General features: G+C 36.2%; 2 protein-coding genes and 1 pseudogene across 3 annotated transcripts; 2 read left to right on the forward strand and 1 right to left on the reverse strand.

Annotated features, from left to right (window-relative positions):
• Window positions 1–1,140: 1,140 nt before the first annotated feature.
• On the reverse strand, window positions 1,141–3,987 carry LOC121792068 (annotated as a pseudogene).
• A 1,478-nt stretch (window positions 3,988–5,465) lies between these two features.
• Window positions 5,466–6,294, forward strand: LOC121780430. The gene is made up of 3 exons (XM_042178063.1): window positions 5,466–5,804; window positions 5,896–5,964; window positions 6,045–6,294. Exons 1-3 carry the CDS (start codon window positions 5,466–5,468, stop codon window positions 6,075–6,077), a joined length of 441 nt encoding a protein of 146 aa, XP_042033997.1. The 3' UTR covers window positions 6,078–6,294.
• Window positions 6,295–9,599: 3,305 nt separating this feature from the next.
• Window positions 9,600–15,873, forward strand: LOC121792069 (phospholipid-transporting ATPase 1-like). Of its 2 annotated transcripts, none has more exons than XM_042189861.1 (8): window positions 9,600–9,753; window positions 10,434–12,087; window positions 12,706–13,051; window positions 13,283–14,075; window positions 14,294–14,417; window positions 14,620–14,839; window positions 14,979–15,437; window positions 15,527–15,873. In XM_042189861.1, exons 2-8 carry the CDS (start codon window positions 10,773–10,775, stop codon window positions 15,726–15,728), a joined length of 3,459 nt encoding a protein of 1,152 aa, XP_042045795.1. In that variant the 5' UTR covers window positions 9,600–9,753; window positions 10,434–10,772; the 3' UTR covers window positions 15,729–15,873. The 2 variants fall into 2 exon arrangements, with proteins under 2 accessions (XP_042045795.1, XP_042045796.1); XM_042189862.1 differs by having other exon boundaries at window positions 9,622–9,753; window positions 10,253–12,087.
• The last annotated feature ends 5,764 nt before the right edge of the window (window positions 15,874–21,637 follow it).

The following is a 21,637-nucleotide window of genomic DNA, read 5'->3' on the forward strand; positions in this document are numbered from 1 at the left end:
ATATCTAGATAATTCTACTACAAAAATTAAGTTTATTTTTTTTTATTCCAACAATAACTAGCTAATACTAATAGCATGTCGGTTAAATTATTTTTAAAATAAGTGCTACTACCTCTGCCCCACAAGAATATGTAATATTTCCTTTTTAGTCTGTTTTAAAAGAATATGTACTCTCTCTTTGTCCCACTCAAGATGTCCATCTTTCCTTTTTTGTTTATGTCACTCAAGAATGTGGACATCTTGAGTGGGACGGGGTAGTACTTTTTAAAATTTGGAAACTTTTTTCTCTATGATATGGTGAGACCCATTTTCCATTTCCAATACTTAAATTACTTTTTCTTTCTACTTCTCACTTACTTTACCAATTGTGCATTAAAGTTCATTTCCAATTACTTATTTTTGTGAGACGGAGAGAGTATTCATATGTCCCTTGCTAAGTGATGCATATTCCCTTTTGGGATTCCCACTATAAATGAGTCATTTTCTTTTTTGACATTCTTTCTCTTACTTTTTCCTCTCTATTTTATTTTTTTCTCTTGTTTTATTCTCCTCCCCTTAACTAACAAAACTCCATTTTCTTAAATCTCGAGCCGAAAAGAAATGTCTCATTTAGTGAGGTACGAAACAGAGTATATTTTTTGAAAGCAAAACCCTTATTTCATTGAAAAGTGATGTTTCAAATTGTAATATTAGTTTTAAATTTTTATTTAGGTAATAACTTAATTTTCAATAAACAAATAATATGAACTAGTTTTAGTAATATAGTTTTATTTTTAATTTTCTTATTAAACATAGTCTCTAATAAATATTTTACTATTCCCTCCGTCTATAAAAAAAATAACAGTATTATTTGTAGATAATTTTAATGGAAAATAGAGAAAATAAGAGAGGGAATGAGAGAAATTAGGTAAAGTAGTACTCCTAAAATATTCTAATGTGGTTGGCCACACTCATAAAAACAAAATTGATACTCCTAAAATACCACACTCAAAAAAAACAATAAAAAATCTATGTTGATTCAGTAAAATCAGTTCTCCTAAAACAAATTAATAGTTGATATTTTTCCAAAATTAACTAAGAGAGGGTAAATGATGTAAGAGTATAATTAGAAGATAGAACTAAAACTATTTATCATCATTATTATAATAAGGTGGCTGCATAGGTTTAATTAAAGAATTTTCAAAATTTAGGCGGTACAAAGGAGTTAACATATATACAAGAAAAATTGGATTGTTTAAAGTTGCAGTGACTCACAATTACATGGCAATATCAACAGTAAGCCTATTGGTTGATGAAATTGAATTTGGAGAGAGCAGCAGCAGCTTGATCCGCACCTAGCAAAAAATAAGGATGTCTTAGCGCAGCTGCTGCAGACAAACGCCCTCTTTTGAACACGCCCCTCTCCGACACAAGCTTGGTTGCCAAATCCCAGCCTCTACCAGAATCAAGATCTAAAATGCTCAAATCAGCTCTCATCCTCGTCTTCTCCCTCCATCTATTCAGATCATAACCAACCCCCTTCAACTCGTTGTTGAAATTCTTCAGCCCCGCTGCAGACCTCAGCCCCGGCGTCGCCATTTGAAGAAGAACTATCCCAGCAGAGTACATATCGAATAGATCAGGACTATTCAGCTGCCAATCACAAGATTACAATTAGAATGAAATGAAAAAGGGTTGCTGAGTTGAATGATGTATTGCAAAATTCTCAAAGTAGACGAATATAGATTCAACGTTCCGTGTTTAGCAGACTTTTATTTCACTTTCGAGAAAGGGAAAGACGTCGCATCCCTTCAAAAAACAATGTTAAAGTGGTTGGAGGATCAGACTTTTTTATATCTATCTTACTTTATCAATTGCGCATTAAAATTCATGTCATTTCTAAACTTTTTAGTAGTAAAATTTTGCCTCTAAGATGACTCGAACCCAGGTAATATCACTCAAGTCTACTTCACTAACTACTTGAACTAAGCGACGTGCTATACATATGCATCTTCCGCGAAATTGAGATCATCTTTCCCTTTCTCGAAAGTGAAAAAAAAGTGCCAAATGCGGGATTCTTTGCCTATATCCGTCTACTCTGAGAATTTTGCTAATAATGTACTATGTAGTATACCTGCCTGCCATAAGATTGGAGAGAGAAGGGCTGCGATGGGCTCTGGCGGAGGAATGGGAGTTTCCTCGGGCATCACGTAGAGCTCGGGCGGGCAGTAATCGGGATCAAGCAAACAGCGGTCAGGGATATAGTTTTTCCCTATGCGGAGATCCGTGGCTGCCCCGAAATCAATCAGTTTGATCCGCCCTTTCTTGGTGACTACCAAGTTTGAGGGCTTCACATCACGGTGAACTATTCCCGTGTTGTGAATCTTCTTCAACGATGTTATTATCTGACGCATTACTTGCTTGATTATCAGAGCATTCCTCTCAATTGATTCCACCACTTGCAGAACTCTTCCAAACATCACAGACTCCAAATTCAAAGGAAAGCTTCGATCTTTCATGTAATCTCCCAAATCCAAATCTCCCTGCATCAAAATTACTCTCATGCTCCGTTTGGTATCACGGAATTGGGCATGCGGAATTGGAATTGGAGCTTCCAATTCCAAATCTAATGTTCGGTACCATGAAATATTTGGATTTGGAATTGAATTACGATTTCAATTCCTCTCAATTCCACAATTTGAATTCCATATGAAAAGTACATAATTGAAATTTCAAATAATAATAAAATTGAACTTTCACACACAACACACACATACACACCCACCTACACGCACCCCATCACAACACGCACCTATTCACACACCTACAAACACTTATACACACCCCTATACACATAGCTGCACACACACACACACATACATACACCTGCATGACTGCACATACACACACATATACATACCTGCACACACACATATATACACACAACACACCCTTGCACACACACACACACACACAACACTCACCTGTACATACATACACCTTCACACACACACATACAACACTGCTTAATCTCTTTGAATTCAAATTCTTATCAATCATATCATTTTACCGAACAAAGGATTTGAAATTGAATTCAAATTTCGTGTACCGAACGGACCCTCACGCAATCAAAAACAAATTTATTATGCTTCATCTTCACAAAAGGAAATTAAGAATGATCACCTCATATTTCCAAACAAGCCACTTCTCCCCCTTTGTGAATTTGGTTTTATCTGCAACAAAACTACCAAGAAATTCTGCACACGTTTCCGGAGCAGCTCGAGATAGCCTGTAATTGAACCACTCTTCAAACTCCCCACACTCCACAGCGCCTTTTACCCCAATTTTCACCTGAATTCTGATAATCAATAGAGCAACGATTTAACATTAAAGGCGGATTGATTGAGCCCTTTACCTTTTTGAGGATAACCTTATCTTTAAAGCTTTCATCAATCCGATTCCGTCTCGATTTGCTCCGAAGATTCTCATCAACGGTGTAATTTTTGGGAACAACTACTCCGGAGTAGACGATCCCAAACGAGCCCTCGCCCAATCTATCGCCGACTAAGAAATCAGTCCTCTTCAAGCTCCGCCGCCCGCTCAGTGCGTCCACTCCCGCCTGCAGGGGAGCTAGAATGTAGGCGTCAATGGCTCCGACGAGGACCCCCGGGCCTCGCCGTCAAGTAAATCCAGGAAACCCCTGCGAAAACTAGCAATCCCCATTTCTCGACCTCCGGGAGATCTGCGGCGAGGTGCTGGAATTGGGAGACGGATTGCTCCAATTGGATGGAATTATAGGTTAATAGATTGTCAGTGAAGAGCGCATTGCATTTGATGGCGAAATTTCTCCTGCTGATCGACCATATCAGAGGAAGATTAGGGTTTGAATGGCGAAATTGAAGCGCAGTGGCGGTGGGGGATACGAGAGAGGCCATGGAAATTGAACGCTGTTTGGTCTCAATCTATCCTTTAGTTTATCCTTTACCATCATCTCTACGATTGTGGACTTGATTCAAACAACAATGCTGTTTATGATCTTCCACAATCAATTTTTAACAAAACATTTTACTTGCTCGCAGGGGCAAAGTTGTAATAATAGGCAAAGATCGATTCAAACTACTGCCGGGTATTTGCCACATCTCTCGGTTTGATGGGCTTCTGGCACGACACTGGGTTAACGGTACCCCCTTAACGGGCCACTAGGTATTCTGATTGAATACTCCCACTAGGGGTGTGCATTCGGGTTTCGGTTCGGTTTTTTGTCAAAATCGAAACCGAAAAACCTAAAACCGAACTTAAAAAACCGAAAAACCCGAACAAAACCGAAAAACCCGAAAAAATAAATATAATATTAATATATATATATATATGTGTGTGTAATTTATTTTATTTTATATATACTAATAGAATATTTATATATAATATAAAATTAATAATACATATAATATATATAATATAGTAGAATTTATTAAAAGAATATACTATATATTATATATAATATAATATATTAAATTAATAGAATATATATATAATTCGGTTTTTCGGTTTTTTTCTTTGCCCGAACCGAACCGAACCGAACCGAAAAACCGAAATTTTTGTATTTTCAAAACCAAACCGAACCGAAAAACCGAAATAACCGAACCGAATTTCAAAATTTCGGTTTGGTTCGATTCGGATATTTGGTTTCCGGTTTTTTTGCTCACCCCTAACTCCCACAATATTCTACGACCAGGATGTGGGGCCCTTGGGGTTTCATAATTTTTTTGCAAGAACAAAACATCTTACTCCCTCTATCCCATAAAAGTATGCTCTTTTAGTTGGATATGAAATTTAATTCACAACTGTAAAGTACTCACTCCGTCTCATTCAAGATGGTCACATTTCCTTTTTTGTTAGTTCCAATCAAAATGACCACTTTCTAATTTTAGAAATAACCCCCTCTCTCATCTCTCTTTATTAAAATATTCAACTATCTTTTTTCTCTCTACTTTATTCCACCTAACAACACTTTCTAAAATCAAGTGTCAATCAAGAATATGGTTATCTTGAGTGGGACGGATAGAGTAATAGAAGTAGAAAAAAAAGTAATTAATGTATTATTAGTGAATAATGAATTCCATTTTATTAAAAAAATCAAAATTAAAAAGTGTATACTATCTTACGTGAGACAGAATAAAAACAATGCAATAACCTCAAATGGAGTATTTTTAACCTTAAAATCTATTTTTTAAGAAATATTTTTCACATTCTTCACCTAATTGATCGCATTCTTCTTAAATTTACTTCTATCTCTCATTTCTTTTTTATATGTTACTAATAAAGAAAAAAAAAGATGAGTAAATGTTTGAATTTTGAAGTCTGCTTTGTAGGAATCCGAGCTTTGCAAATCAACAACTTTTTAAATTTCAAACCAACTCTCCCTCCAAAAAAAACAACTTGTTTTAAGCCACAAGTGAGGAAATGAATTCATTCCAAACCAGATCAAAATGTTTCTAACTTTCTCTGGCCACCAGAGAGCGCTTGCACCGAGGAACGGATCCTCCTCCGGTGACACAAATCCAAAGCCACGCGTCGAGATCTCCACCTCCAACAAAGAGAATGTTCCCCCCTCCGCCCAACTCAATGAGGAGGCGGTCGATCCATCTTTGAAAAGGCTCGAGACACTAAGGTGCGAGGAGGCAAGGATCGACGAGGCGCTGAGAGACAAGTCCCGGCTGCTGGATTTGGCAATCAAGGAGATTCTAAACCGAGGGGAGGTGCAGAAGCAGCTCGAGCTTGAGCTCGACCGCCTCTATCGCCTCAACCAGATCAACTTAGCTTGCACGGTAATACTAATTAATAACCATCTTCATTAATTTGATCATTTCCAATCACATTTTCGAAACAAATTTGTCACCATATCTGTGCCTACTGCAGATGACATCTCGTCTTCGATCACTCAGAGACAAGGAGCAAGAGAAGAAGATGAACATGAACATGAACAAGGTAAAACTTCTTAATTGCTGCATTTTTAACTTCATTTTTACATTAATAGTTTCTCACCTATTTTTTTTGTAATATTTCAGCATATATTTATATTCAAGGCAGGGACAGTCTGAGTACACAAGCTGCTTGATTTCAATTTCGAATCAATCCTTTTGTTGTGTTAAGTTTTTCTTTTCTTGGCTTGTTTCATTTGAGAAATGAAATCCAATTTTCTCGCAATGAGAATTGATAAATAGATAAGTGAAAAGCATGTAGCAAATTGAACCACTACAAATTGGTTTTCTTAGGTACATAACTTTTTCACTGTCATGAGACTTTTGTTAATTCCATTTGGTCTACCTTATTTTCGTGAAAATTTATTGGGCATGCGTTTAGCTCTTTTCTTCACCTATTCACTTTATATTTTACTCAAGATTTAAAAGAATACTCCATCGTCCACGAAAAATAGTCTTATTTATGGATGACACGAGTTTTAATAAAAAAATTAGTAAAGTAAAAGAGAAGAAAAAAAGGTGGATAAATTATGAGAGAGGAGAAAAAGTGTAAAAAAATATGACAGACAAACATTCCATATTTGAAAACAAGACTATTTTTTGTGAATATCCAAAAATGACAGAATGAGACTATTTTTCATGGACATAGAGAGTATATTCTTATCTTAATTCACAGCAAAATAGATAAATAATTTAAGTGAATGCCCCAAGTTTTAATACGGAGTACAAAATTAATAAAATAACAAGAGTTTTAATACGCTATCGTCTCAAAGTAACTGAGTCATTTTCTTTTTTGCCAAACACTTTTCTATCTCTCTTTCTCAGTCATACTTTATTGTATTCACTTTAATATATTCACTTTAATATTAATAAAGTAATAAAATAAAGAGAAATTAAATAGTTGAATATTATCAATGAAAAATAAGACTCGTCTTATTAGAGAGTACCACAAAATAGATAGAAACTAATTTTGATGGACGAACCAAAATGACAAAATATAACCATTTTTTGTTGACGACAGTGATATTATGCTTGTGCTATGAATATTTTGTAACTTAATTTATTTTATCATAACAAAAACTATAGTGTTCCTATGTCCACAAAAAAATAATTTCATTTTGTCATTTTAGGATGTCCTTAAAAAATAGTCTCATTTCTAAAAATCAAAAGTTTATCTCACTTACTTTATCCACTTTTTCTTCATATCTCTCTTACTTTAACTACTTTTTCTTCCTATCTCTCTACCTTCTATTTTTTCTCATTCTCTCTTACTTACCTATTTCGCATTAAAACCCTTATCGTTCACAAATGAGACTATTTTTTTGGTCGTAGGAAGTGTAAAACATACTACTCAGTATCATTTTTTGTATTAAAACTGATAGTATTATATTATTATACTCCATCCGTCCTCCATTAGGTGAATCAGTCTGATGGTACGGACTAAAAAAGAAAGAATGCATATTCTTGTGGGACAGATGGAGTATATGTGTGTAAGAATTCGAGGAATAAAGGGGAATCATTCTGATCATCTCTCTTTCTTCCATTTTAAGAAATGAATGATACTAAAGAATCGATTTTTCTTTTAGTTTCATCTCATCCAAGGTTGGTGTAAATCGAGATCAAGAACAACGTTTGGTCAGTTCATAAAGAGATTAGGTCGGAAAATCTACATTCTTCCCGCGCTAACTCCAAACCATCAGATCGAATAAGGCACATGCGGTGAAACCTTCCTATTGATTACTGTTAGTTGGGGCAAGAAAAGCTATGAATGCCCTACTATTAAACTATAGACGATGCACTATTTTCTAAAGCTATGAATGCTCGGGTTGTCATGCTATTCAAGTTGTAAAATTTTTAAGGACACGTTAGCTTGTGACGACACGATTGATCACACATGTAGATACATGGCTGAGTAAATGCCCCCATTGGAGCACATGTGTGGCACGGAATCTCCCATAACCCCATTCTCACATATGATCACGCGCAACAAATTTTGTACATGTGGTTATTGTTTTAGGCGAGATCGTGTGATTGTCTTGTAGGATTCGTGTCGCTGTTGAATTGTTATCGCGCTGTGTCAATCGAATAGAAGCATACCTCTAACAAGTTAGTGTCGTGTGTGAGTCATATTCAGGTTTGAATCTAGCATGTCAACATCGAGTTCGGATTGGAAATTTTTTTAACAGGTCGTATTTGAGTTTGAATTTAATGAGTTGGATCATTATCAGGTCGACCCTTTAATAACTAAAATGGTATGAATAGTAAGTCCCAGGCAATATCCAATAATTAATTGATTTTCCGACTTTAGTTTTGATTAGTTCTTATAAGTTAGCTTTATCTCCAGAGTAAAATTGTTCTAATCTAGACATACTAAGTTTGTATGATTAGTTCTTATAAGTTAGCTTTATCTCAAGAGTAAAATTGTTATAATCTAGACATACTAAGTTTGTAGTGTGAGTTGGTGTGTCCAACTAATATGCTTTTGACAAGTGTAATTATATATAATATGCAAACTTTCCTTAATTTTTTTGACCTTTAGTTCTTTTAATGAAATTATAAATAATATGCAAACTTTCTTTAATTTTTTTGATAGATATAAAATTTATTTTTCAATGTACATAATTTTATTAGTATATTAATTGATAAGGAACATCTTAAATTTTCTTAGCATATTAACTAATAATTATTATCCATCAAATATTAAGTTTTCTTCCACCTTCAATATTTAATACTCCTATGCTATTGAATTTTTTGGTGCATTATTTTTTTTGATGTAAATAAAATGAAAGTTTTATTCTACAATTAATATTTTGTTTTCTTACTTTGAATCTTCCTTTACATTTTATATGTTATCAAAAATATTAAAAATTGCAATTAATTAAATAATGCGTTAACAAAGTGTAAATTATTGCCAAAAAGTTGAGGAAAATTTCTATATTTAGGTTTAATTTTCTCATTTAATATGATTATACATGTCAAAAAATATTGGTTGAACTCGACAATTCTTTTTGGCAATTGATATGTCAAGACTAGTGATTTTTTACTCTTATTATATAAGATATATCGTACCATAACTGTCATATTATTTACTGTACACCGTACAGAAAATTTGGTATGAGTAAAAACCATACATTTACCTTACAAAATTTTTGAGTATACCGAATTTTCGATACGACCAATTTCAGTACTGATATATTACCGATTTTTCAGTATGTCTCAATGAAATTCATTATACTGGATTATTACAACATACCAAATATGGGAACAGTATAACACAATATTATTATATAATATTATATTTATAAATATATTTATACATAAATATATTCGATATTCATGATATATGTTGTTATTACAGTGTATACACGACATACAGTAAATTAAGGTATACACCAAAATTTTGGTACACTATATATTCATACAGTTAAATCTTTCAATAATATATCATGCTGTAAAAATACCCAGTATAACAAAAATTCAGCATATTTTGATATTTTCGTCATGATAAAGACCGGCATGCCGATATTTAAAAGGGTAAAATAAGTCAAACCGAAAAAATGAAAAATTTATTACTCCGACAATACAGTAACATTTTTTTGACTAATCACTAATTTTGACAATTTAATTTAGCTATTTTTCGTGAGAAAAAGAAGTACTGGAAAAATCGACAAAACAGAAAAAGGGATTTGATATCTGAAATCAGCCAAATTTCGTATTCAGTGCATTCATCAAATCACGCTTTCCTAGACCATAAATTCACGCCCCATCGCTCTCTCTCGCCTCTGCGCTTCCACAGGTCTGAGCTCTCTCTCTCTCTTTTTTTTGTTTACTAATTCATGCTGGCATTTATTTACATTTCTGTTGACAGCAATGTGGCAATGATTTCCTGATTCGAAATTTCGTTTTTGTTTTATCTCATGTTCTGATTTGTTTACTTTTCTACCAGCATTTTTCGTGAAGGCTGCATTTGCTGGCCTTTAATTTCTATTTCATCACTGAATTGTTTAAGTAAAGGTGTGCTACTGTTTAGCCCTCATATCTGCTAGGGTTTTAAGGCTTGTAGGAAGATTAGTTTTTTGAGGTGGAAAATTTGCATCAATTTTGATTTTTGACGTGGTTTAAGCAAGTCTTCTAATTGACTGTGGAATTATCCGAATGGTTCACAAGTAATGCATTTATTGGGCCTTCCCTTACCATTGTCTTTTTGTCTTGTTAATTTGCCAAGGGAATATCTACTTCTCCTCTAATTTTATCCTTTGGGGGACACTGTTGCCCTCTGGGGAGTCAATTTGTAGTGTGGGTTTTGTAGGGTTTTAGCATAATGTTCAGGTTTGGGGATTCTTTATGCCATTGATGGATTATTTATGCCTTCTGACAAGCTATCGCTGCCCAAGTTTGAGCCTTTTCCTAGCCTCTAAATCGGCGTATTCACTCGCCCTAGAGATTCAGCTCATTATGATGTTTGCATTGTAGCAGATCGTTCTCGTCCTGGGTTTCTGGTGGGACACAGGATTGTAATTTGTATCATCTGAAGGAGTTCGGCATTCTGCTTTAATCGAAGGTGAAGCTGTTTCAGGAAATTGACCTGAACACCCTCATTTCATCCTGGAAAAAGGGGTTTTTGTCATTTGATCTTCGTCAACTATGTCCCCTGAGAACACGGAAAAAACGCTTTGTCTCATGGGGTGGTGCAATAGATGTGCAGCAGAACTATAAAGCCATTGAAATTTCGGGGGCTTCATCTCCAGTTTCTTGATTACAGGCAGTGAGAAAACCTCAGACAACTCAGAGGTCTGAGGGTTTCTTGACTTAAGCATGCATCTTGAAGCTAATGTAGCACGTCATGATAACCCCAGGTTGATACATATAAATGATTCAAAGAAGACATGTGATAACTCTCAATTTTCTGGGAACGAGATTAGGACGAGCAAGTACACCTTGCTTAACTTCTTGCCCAAAAACCTTTTCATTCAGTTTCACAGGTTGGCTTATTTGTATTTTTTAGCCATTGCCGCTTTGAACCAACTTCCACCTCTTGCAGTATTTGGCAGAACTGTTTCCCTGTTCCCTCTTCTTTTTGTGCTTACTGTCACGGCTGTCAAAGATGGTTATGAGGACTGGCGGAGACACAGGTCTGATAGGAATGAGAATAATCGGGAGGCACTAGTGCTACAATCAGATGGATTCCTTCCCAAAAGGTGGAAGATGATTCAAGCTGGTGAGGTATTGAAGATCAGTTCTGATGAAACTATTCCTTGTGATATGGTGCTGCTAGGAACGAGTGATCCTAGTGGAATTGCATACATACAGACGATGAATTTGGATGGTGAGTCAAACTTGAAAACAAGGTATGCTCGACAAGAAACTAATAAACTTTTTCTTGGAGGGACTATGATACCTGGTACCATAACTTGTGAGCAGCCAAACAGGAATATCTATGAGTTCATGGCTAATATGGAGCTGAATGGGCATTGTCTTCCTCTTAGCCAATCCAATATCATTCTGCGTGGCTGTCAACTTAAGAACACGGAATGGGCAATTGGGGTTGTGGTTTATGCTGGGCAGGATACGAAAGCTATGATGAACAGTGCAATGTCCCCATCTAAAAGAAGCAGACTGGAAACCTACATGAACAGGGAGACATTATGGTTATCAGTTTTCCTTTTAATCATGTGCTTTGTTGTTGGCCTAGGGATGGGCTTATGGTTAAACCGCCACAAGCCTGAGCTTGATACACTGCCTTACTACCGAAAAGTTTACTTCCAAAAGGGAAAAGATGGCAAGAAGTACAAATTTTATGGAATTCCTATGGAGACATTTTTCTCGTTCTTGAGTTCTATCATAATTTTCCAGATAATGATTCCGATATCCCTCTATATCACGATGGAGTTGGTGCGGTTGGGGCAATCATATTTCATGATTGGTGATCAGCATATGTACAGCAGTTTGAGCGATTCTAGGTTTCAGTGCAGATCTCTGAATATTAATGAGGACTTGGGACAAATTCGATATATACTGTCTGATAAGACAGGCACACTAACAGAAAACAAGATGGAATTCAAGAAAGCAAGTATCTGGGGGAAAAGTTATGGTGACACTAAAGCTGGTTCACATGATTCAGATGCTGGAGGTACAATTTGAAAGTCTTTCTTTACTTGAATGATAATGTGAATTTATGCTGATGCTGTTTGTGAATGCATAAATTGAATTATTATTGCATTTTTATCTATTTGGAAAACAATCTATGGGTATTCCTATAGCTAATCAGAAGAGTCTACGGAGTGACACTCATTCTTTTGTAATTTTATGTATCTAACTTGTAGAAGTCCAGTTAACTGTATAGTGTATTGACAAACAAGTTGCATGCTTCTTGTATTTGACATGCTCCGAAAAGGACTGCCATTTAACTCATTATTATATTTGCAGAACAGACACCCTACACCAGTTCACCTGTCCTTTTTTTTACATTCACACCTTATTCTTTTTATCCTCTCCATGTGAGTTCCAAGAGATAGCCACAATTTAATTTTCCTATCAATCTGATATGGTATAATCATTTATTCTGCTCTGTTCTTTTCTCCCATGGCTTCTTTCCATTGCACATGATGCAATAGTAGTGCTCTATGTTTTTTAAGACCTGCTGTATTTTGTGTGTACATGCTCGTTTACATTGCACGTGTATCATTTGTTCATGTCGTGTCATTTTCTCTTTCATGATCTTGTCTTAACCTTGTGATAATATGTGCAGTGGAAGAGCCTATGGTGGGTGGAAGAAAATGGAAGCTCAAATCTGAAACCACCCCTGATCCTGAACTCGTCAAATTATTGTACAAAGAGCTACATGGAGAAGAAAGAATAGCTGCGCATGAGTTTTTTCTTACGCTAGCAGCTTGTAACACCGTGATACCCATTCTTACTGGAAGTCCTTCAAGTATTTCCTGCACTTCATTGAGTGATGGCCCTACCTCTATAGACTACCAAGGTGAGTCTCCTGATGAACAGGCATTGGTTGCAGCAGCCTCTGCTTACGGCTATACGCATTTTGAGCGGACATCTGGGCATATTGTGATTGATGCCAATGGTGAGAAATTAAGGTAGTAAGATCTCCTCATTACTTTTGCTTTAATCCCCTCAATTGTTTTTGATCCCCAATAAGCATATTTTTCTTGATGAGCGATATAATATCTGCTATTCACGGTTTCCTCTTTTGCCGAATTCAGTACTCCTACATGAATATTTTTCATATGCAGTTATTCTCATGGTTAGACTCGTGTCAGTCTTTAAGTTGTTTTTGTGGTTTACAGTATATACCCTGTGCGATGCAGGTTGGATGTATTGGGTTTGCATGAGTTTGATAGTGTGCGTAAAAGAATGTCTGTTGTCATTAGATTTCCCAATGGTAGTGTGAAGGTGTTGGTGAAGGGGGCTGATACATCAATGTTCAGCATCTTAAAAAAAGATCTTCCATGTGATGATCACATGAGAGATGTAACGCAAGTACATCTGGATGATTATTCATCTGAAGGTTTACGCACCCTGGTTGTTGCCGCTAGGGACCTTAATGGTGAACTCCTTGCAGAGTGGCAACACATGTACGAAGATGCGTGCACATCTTTGACAGATAGAGTTGTAAAACTACACCAAACTGCAGCTCTCATCGAATGCAACTTGACCCTTCTTGGAGCCACTGCTATTGAGGACAAATTACAAGAGGGTGTACCTGAGGCCATTGAGTCCCTACGGCAGGCTGGAATAAAGGTGTGGGTTCTCACTGGTGATAAGCAAGAGACAGCAATATCCATTGCACTTTCTTGCCGACTCTTGACTGCAGATATGCAGCAGATCATTATCAATGGAAATTCAGAACATGAATGCAGAAAGCTATTATGTGATGCCAATGCCAAATACCATGTCAATTCTGCAAGTTGCTTTGATAATATGACGAATACGCATGGGAAGACTGAAAAGAATTTTCTCGAAATGCCTTCCCAAACAAAGTCTTCCAATATGTCTCAACAGACAGCCGGCAAGGAAGACCGGCCTACTTTTTGCCCACTGGCCCTTATAATTGATGGGAACACTCTGGTTTACATATTAGAGAAAGACTTGGAGCATGAGGCATGTATCATTCTTTTCGATTGCTTTTATTGATTTGACAGTTTCTTAAGTCTTTCTTTATACGTATTTTATTATTTTTTGTGTAGCTGTCGTGAACTAGTTTTACTTTTAAGATTAAACTCAGGAATTTTTTAGCTGTGTTTGATATCTTAATGGAAGCTATTTTGAAGTAGTAAGATTGACCGAACCTCATACTAATATCTTGTCAATGTCTTCAGCTATTCAACCTTGCCACTTCGTGTAAGGTGGTGCTCTGCTGTAGGGTTGCTCCCTTGCAGAAGGCTGGAATTGTGGACATGATTAAAAGACGCACTGACGATCTTACACTAGCCATAGGTGACGGTGAGTCGGATATCTTTTCAGTTCAATCAGCTTTGTTTGAGTTGGCTTGTAAATCTAAACTTGTTATTCCGGTATGCTGGTACTCTCGTGTGACTCAAACACATCATCCTTCATATTTTCTACCTGTAAACTTTATGAACTAGTACATGTTTCCTGAAGGTTTATGAAAATCTCGTTGTCTTCTGATGAATAATGCTTGCAGGGGCTAATGATGTTTCGATGATCCAAATGGCGGATGTTGGTGTTGGAATTTGTGGTCAAGAAGGGCGCCAAGCAGTGATGGCATCAGATTTTGCTATGGGCCAGTTCAAATTTTTAAAAAGATTGCTTTTGGTGCATGGGCACTGGAACTACCAGCGTCTTGGCTATCTCATTCTCTACAACTTTTATCGCAATGCTGTTTTTGTGTTGATGCTTTTCTGGTATGAAACTATCCTTGATCTATATGTATTGCACAATGGTTCCTTACAAATCTCAGGCTTTCCAAGTTGATATGCATGCATACTGTAACTGCATATATCTCCGTGCTCAAACTAGTACTTTCTTCTATCGATTTTGCAGGTATATCTTATGTACAGCCTTTTCTACTACTTCTGCATTGACAGATTGGAGCAGTGTTTTTTACTCTGTCATATATACTTCAGTACCTACAGTTGTTGTTGGTATTCTGGACAAGGACTTAAGTCACAAGACGTTACTCAAATATCCAAAGCTCTACGCAGCAGGGCACCGACAAGAGAGTTACAATATGCCTCTCTTCTGGATTACAATGGTTGACACATTATGGCAGAGCCTCGTTCTCTTCTATGTACCGTTGTTCACCTATAGAGAGAGCAGTATCGACATATGGAGTATGGGCAGCTTATGGACAATAGCAGTGGTCATATTAGTCAACGTGCACTTGGCAATGGACATCCAGCGTTGGGTATTTGTTACTCACGCTGCGATATGGGGCTCAATCATTGTGACATATGGCTGCATGGTGGTGCTCGATTCTGTACCTGTCTTCCCAAATTATGGGTTAGTCCACTTCAGAAGCCTCATATTTGTTGAAAATTATCGTTTATTGCGATGCACCCGCTTAGAAATTGCTATCGTTTTTTTTGCAGTACAATATACCAACTTGTGAAATCACCGGTTTACTGGCTCTCGATCTTACTGATAACGGTTATAGGATTGCTCCCGCGGTTTATTTTCAAAGTTTGCCATCAGATGTTCTGGCCCTCTGATATCCAGATTGCTAGAGAAGCTGAGATATTGAGAAAAAGGAGACCTTTTTTTGGGTCGAATTTAGATCAGGATTCAAGCTGACATGCTTGCTGGTTGTGTGAAGACAGCAGTGGAGCTTTTTTTAGTTTGTTCCTGCCTGTTGTATAGTGTTACTGTAGAGGATAGGTATTTTTAAGCAACTACTGTTGATTAGATTAATGAAATATAATTTTTTTCTCTGATTAAATTTTATACTATTCCTCCCTCCGTCTTGCTATTTGGAGTCCTATTTAAGTTCAACACGAGTTTTAAGAAATATGAAGGAAAGTGGGTGGAAAAAAGATATTAGAATGTGGGACCCTTTTTATGTACTCCCTTGGTCCCGTAAAAGGTATCTAACTTTTCTTTTTAGTTTGTCTCACTAAAGATGTCATATTTTCATTTTTAAAAAAAGTTTTCTCTCACGTTAATAAAACAAAATCACCTAAAATCTTGTGTTGTTCTAAAAGTATGACATATTTTGTGGTATTAGTTTTATAATATATGTGAGTAAAATGAGTTAGTGGAATGTGAGATCTATCCACCACATATAGTAAAAGTAAATCGGGACTTCTAATGGCGGACAAACTAAAACGGTAAATCGGACTCCTAATTGTGGACGGGGGAATATATTTTATCTATATACTCCTTCCGTCCCAACGAAAGTTGAGTTGTATTTTTTTTTAAGATGTCACATCTAAGTTGAGGCTTTTTCTTTTTTAAAAAAGATAAAATATTCCATCATTCTTACTTGTTCTATTAGTTACTTTACTTTTAACATATGTTTCTAATTTCAAAGTCCAAAATTTTTGACACAGTCTAATTGTACTATAGATACTTGAGTGGCAAGGACACTTCCCAACTGTCTTAGACCGTGACTAATTTTTTTAACATTAATTAATAAAGAATACTTTTATAATGAAATAGAAATAAATGCTTGTCGTTTGCGTCAACTTTCCACGCAGATGACAGTGTGAATGCAACTTTTCTGTGCACATGGAGTTTGTAATTTTCTTGATAATATTCTGCCTCATGGGTGTGAGTGAAGTGTGAACGCACCTTTTTTCCAACCCAACTAAACACTCCATCATCTCTGGCTAATTACACTCTAATTAATTTATTGAAAGTGAGCGGTTTTTTCGTATGACAAATCTTGGTTTTTTTGTTTGAAGCCAGAGCTATTGTGACAACTCTTTTATATCTCTACTTACCATTTGATAAATCTAGGTTATTTTGTTCGAGACATTAACTTAAAGAATGCTGAGATTGATTGAACTACAAAATGGACTGAGATGCGATGTTTGGTAAAAAAATTTGATAATTCTCAAGACATGTGTAGAATGCACATGATTGTTATATTATGAATATGATTGTGTGTATTGATGGTTCCAATTATAGTAATAATTTTATGTCTAGCATTACAATAACGTATATGTGTGTGTATATATGTAGATGGAATCCAATGCAAACTCTATATATTGTACAAGTTTCAAACTACTATAATTTGGACGGTTAGAAAATGTCACAGATGACAAAATAACATCAACAGAAAATATTAACACACTGTCAACAATGACAACGTGGACGATATGTTGACATTGTGTTAATATTTTATTGACATTGTTTTGACATCAAAATCTTGAAATTTGATATTGTGTTGATGTTATGTTGACATTATGTTGAAGAGTTTGAAATTTATAAAATATATAGAGTTTGCATTTTATTATATACATATGTGTAGAATACAATCAACAGATCTATAACACACAATCGCCATATTTATCAAACATACATAGAAATTAGAAAATATATTGATTCACAATACCTGGATCTACTTGCATTAATTTAACATCTAACTTTAATAGGTAATAAGTTAATTTAAGATCACAATTTTTCTGGGACATGATGTAATCACAATTTTTTCTCAATTGGCACCGCTGAATTTTTAAAAAAGTACAAATAGTTTGTACTATAACTTTTTAGAAATTTCAAACTATTTATATTTTTAATTGTGCTATTTTTTTTAACATTATGCATGAAGTTCATGCAATTTTTAAAACAAAATTAAAGTTTAAACATTTCTATAAACGATTTCAATTAACTTTCGTTATTAAAGCATAATCTTAGGCCATTCACAATGGGGCGGACGATATCGGACGCGCTATCGTCCGCCACTGTGGCTCTGCGGACGACGGGCGATGCGTTGTCCGCACCCGACGCTTAGTCCGCGGACGAAGCGCGGACGATAGGGCATCGTCCGCCCACTTTGGGAAGCGCGGACGATGCAACACGTTTTTGATTTTTTTTTAAATTCAAAATTTGTCTATTTAAACCTCGATTGTCATTCCATTTTTCATACGAACATTTCTCGCATCAGTTCTCTCATCTCTCACATCTCTCCAAATCTCACAAGCCAAAAGAACCACGACGACGACCATGCGCAACTCGTGAACGACATGATTGAAGAAGTGTGGGCCCGTAACCGCCGTCGCTGAGTTTGCGTATTTTTTTGTAATCCGTATTGTAATATATTAATTTTGTAAATGAAATGAAGGTTTTTCCCAATTTTTGTAGTTATTTAAATATTCAAATAGAAGAAAATGCTTAGGGTGCCCCACTGCAGATGAAAGAGCAGGAGAATAAAATACTGACGTGACGGTGTATAGGGCGGGCTTTAGGGTGCGCTTCAAGCGTCCCATGGTGGATGGCTTAGTAATTAACATAAGAATCGGATAACTGAAACTGGGGACCATTTCCGTGGTATACATCGAACAAAGTCCATAGAAATTTTAGATTGTGCCCACATTATTCGTCTTTATCCACACAAGTTAATAATGTTTTAATCGAATAACATAAATTAGATTTATTGTGCTAGTCATAACTCTGAATTAAATTACTGTCTCTAAAGCTAAAGGGTCTTGTCACATGTAACCTAACAATGTACTTATCCCATAAAATTAAATTCTTTCATGATTTTGATCCCATCAACCCGGACCTTCAATATGATGGTTCCTCACTAGGGATGTCAATCGAGCCAGCCCACCGGGTTTCGGGCCAAGTCTATTCGGGTTGCGGGTCAATCGAGTGCGGATTAATCGGGTTGTGATTTTTTCGGGTTATAAAAGTTCAACCCTAACCCTAAAAGCTCGGGTTTCAGGCTAGCCCACCGGGTTAATCGGGTTGCTACCGATAAAACTAACATGCGATCAATCCAATAAATAATGTTGAAAATTAATTATATTTATAAAATGTAAAATATTTAATTATGATAAATTTGAGATATATGCTTAAACTCAAACATAAACATGATCAAATACTAATATTTGAGATTTATGCAAAATAAAACATAAACATCAAGAAATTTTAAAGCATGTTTAGAAATTTAAATATATTTTTTAGTGAATTTGAAGTTTCTAATTCATTTATCTATTATTATATTAATAAAAACTTAATATATAATTTATATATTTAATATATAAAATGGAAAGTTATTTTTTCAGTAATCTATATTATAAAATAATCAATGAGTTGGAGTCAAACAAATAGAACAATAGAAATTTTATCAGGTTTCCGGGCCAGCCCATTGGGTTTTCGGGTCTGGCCTTAACGAGTTGCGGGTTAATCGGGTGTGGGCTAATCGGGCTGTAATTTTATCGGGTTGAAAATTTTCAGCCCTAACCCTATAAATTTGACGGGCTATTCGAGCCAGTCTACGAATTACGGGCTAAATTGACATCCCTAGTCCTCAGAACAAAGCAACCTTTTTATTGGATAACCCCAACCACCATCTATAATCCAATTTCAAACCAAACCAGAACATCAAAATCTGATTGATAATTAACAAATAAAAAAGTGATCTTTGGCGGGCATTAAAATATTATTGACTATTAGGTTTTAATTAAGTTCAATTTATGAATTACTCCATTATTAAAATAGGCTAATTGAGGATCATACGAATTTTAATACGTAATTAGTAAAGTAAGAGAAAATAAGAAAAAATGGTTGAAATAATGCAGTGGTTTGGTGGGGGCCCATAAATGATAAAGTAAAAGATGAGAAAAATGTTTTAATAAATGGATATGGACTATTTCTATGCGACAAATGAAAAAGAAAATTTGGTATATTTCTATAGTATGGGACGAAGGGAGTAGTACATTATTATTATATAAATAAAATTGAGTTACTCATTCCTTTAAAATACCTCATAAAAGGGAATGATGTGTATGATCATCATCAAGTTGATATGGAATAAGAATTAGGGGTTTTAATACACTCTGGCACGTGTGAACTGAATACAGAATGGACTCCCACGTTTACGTGGGTGAGTTATGATGATACATATAGAATTTTTTACAGTCACTGAAAATATCAAATTTTAATAAAACCCTCTAGAATGGACTAGGGCTGGCAAATCGTGCGGAATGGGTCGTTATCGGGTCAACCTGATAATGACCCAACCCAATAAGGCCTAACCTGAACTCGACCTGTTAAGGAAACTGTAAATCCGAACACGAACCCGACCTGCTACCTTCAAATCCGAACACGACCCGCACCCGACACGAACCCGTTATCGACACGATATAATATGGGTTGACATAACACGATAACACCTGAACCTAATATTACACGATTAAAACCTAATATTACACGATTAAACCTTAATTTTTAACCTAATTAACACAATTAAAATTCGTTTTATACTATTTAAACCTAATTTATAAGAAATTTAAAAATTAAAGTAATATATATATATATATATATATATATATATATATATATATATTTTTAAATAATAATAAAAATAATAATATTATTTTTTAATGGGTTACCCGTATCCTACCCGCATCCGACCTGAACCCAACCCGAAATTATCGGGTTCTTAATGGGTCAACCCGATAAGGACATGGATCCAATAAGACTTGACCCCAACCCAATAATTTTGTGCGGTTTCGTATCAGATTATCGTGTCGTGTCGAAAATTGTCAGCCCTAGAATGGACTCCTTCATCGTCGGGCCCTAATGCAACGCCTATGCCTACCAACATGAAAATAACATCGCCAGTTAGCACTGATGAGTACGAAATCAGTGATATGAAGCCCGCTGTAGGGAAGGGCAAGGCCAAGGTTGCGGATGATGAGGGGCTGAAGAAGTACATAGTCCGCAGGAGACATTGTGGCTGGCCAAGAACTTCGTCGATGTCTCTGAGGATCCTATCGTCGGCAACCAACAGGGCGGCAAAGCGTTCTGGGAGCGGATTGCAGAGAAGTACAACGCTGGTCGACCAAAAGGGTCGTTCGAGTGTAGCTACGTGAAGCTACGCAAGCATTGGGGTCGGGTCCAGAAGGATGTGAACAAGTCGAATGGCAAGTGAACTAACGTAGTTCGGATGTGGCCGAGCGGAACCGGCGGCCAGTGGGGCGCCGAAGAGAACCAAAGTTTCCACCGCCGGACACTACTCTTCGAGCGAAGGAGGTCCGGCGATCGACCTCAACGTGACAGACGACGACGTCTTCCTCTCATCCCCTAGCACTCAAAGCCGTCCGATGGGAACAAAGACGGCAAAGAGGAAAGGGAAGGGGAAGGCAACTGCAAGCTACTCTGCTATGCCGCCACCGCCGCCCAATCAGTCTCTGGACAAGATCGCCGACTCTATGTCGGAGATGAGTATTACCTGGCGGATGAGCCAGCTGACGGAGTTGACATCGAGGGATACCTCGACAATGTCGGAGTTCGATCTCGAATTGCACCATGAGATGATTGTCTATCTTCGCGCCCAAATGAAGAAGTAGTTTTGTTAGGATTTGTATTTTTTTTCCTAGGACTTGTAATTTTTTTTTCTAGGATTTGTAATTTTTTTTTCTAGGATTTGTAATTTCTTTTTTCGAATGAACAATTTATTTTCACGGTTTTAATTGTTCGACGTATTGCATTTACGAGTAAAATAGGTTGAAGTTGTGAATAGTGTCATTTAT

The sequence above is a fragment of the Salvia splendens genome, chromosome 2, assembly GCF_004379255.2.
Source record: "Salvia splendens isolate huo1 chromosome 2, SspV2, whole genome shotgun sequence".
Lineage (NCBI taxonomy): Eukaryota > Viridiplantae > Streptophyta > Magnoliopsida > Lamiales > Lamiaceae > Salvia > Salvia splendens.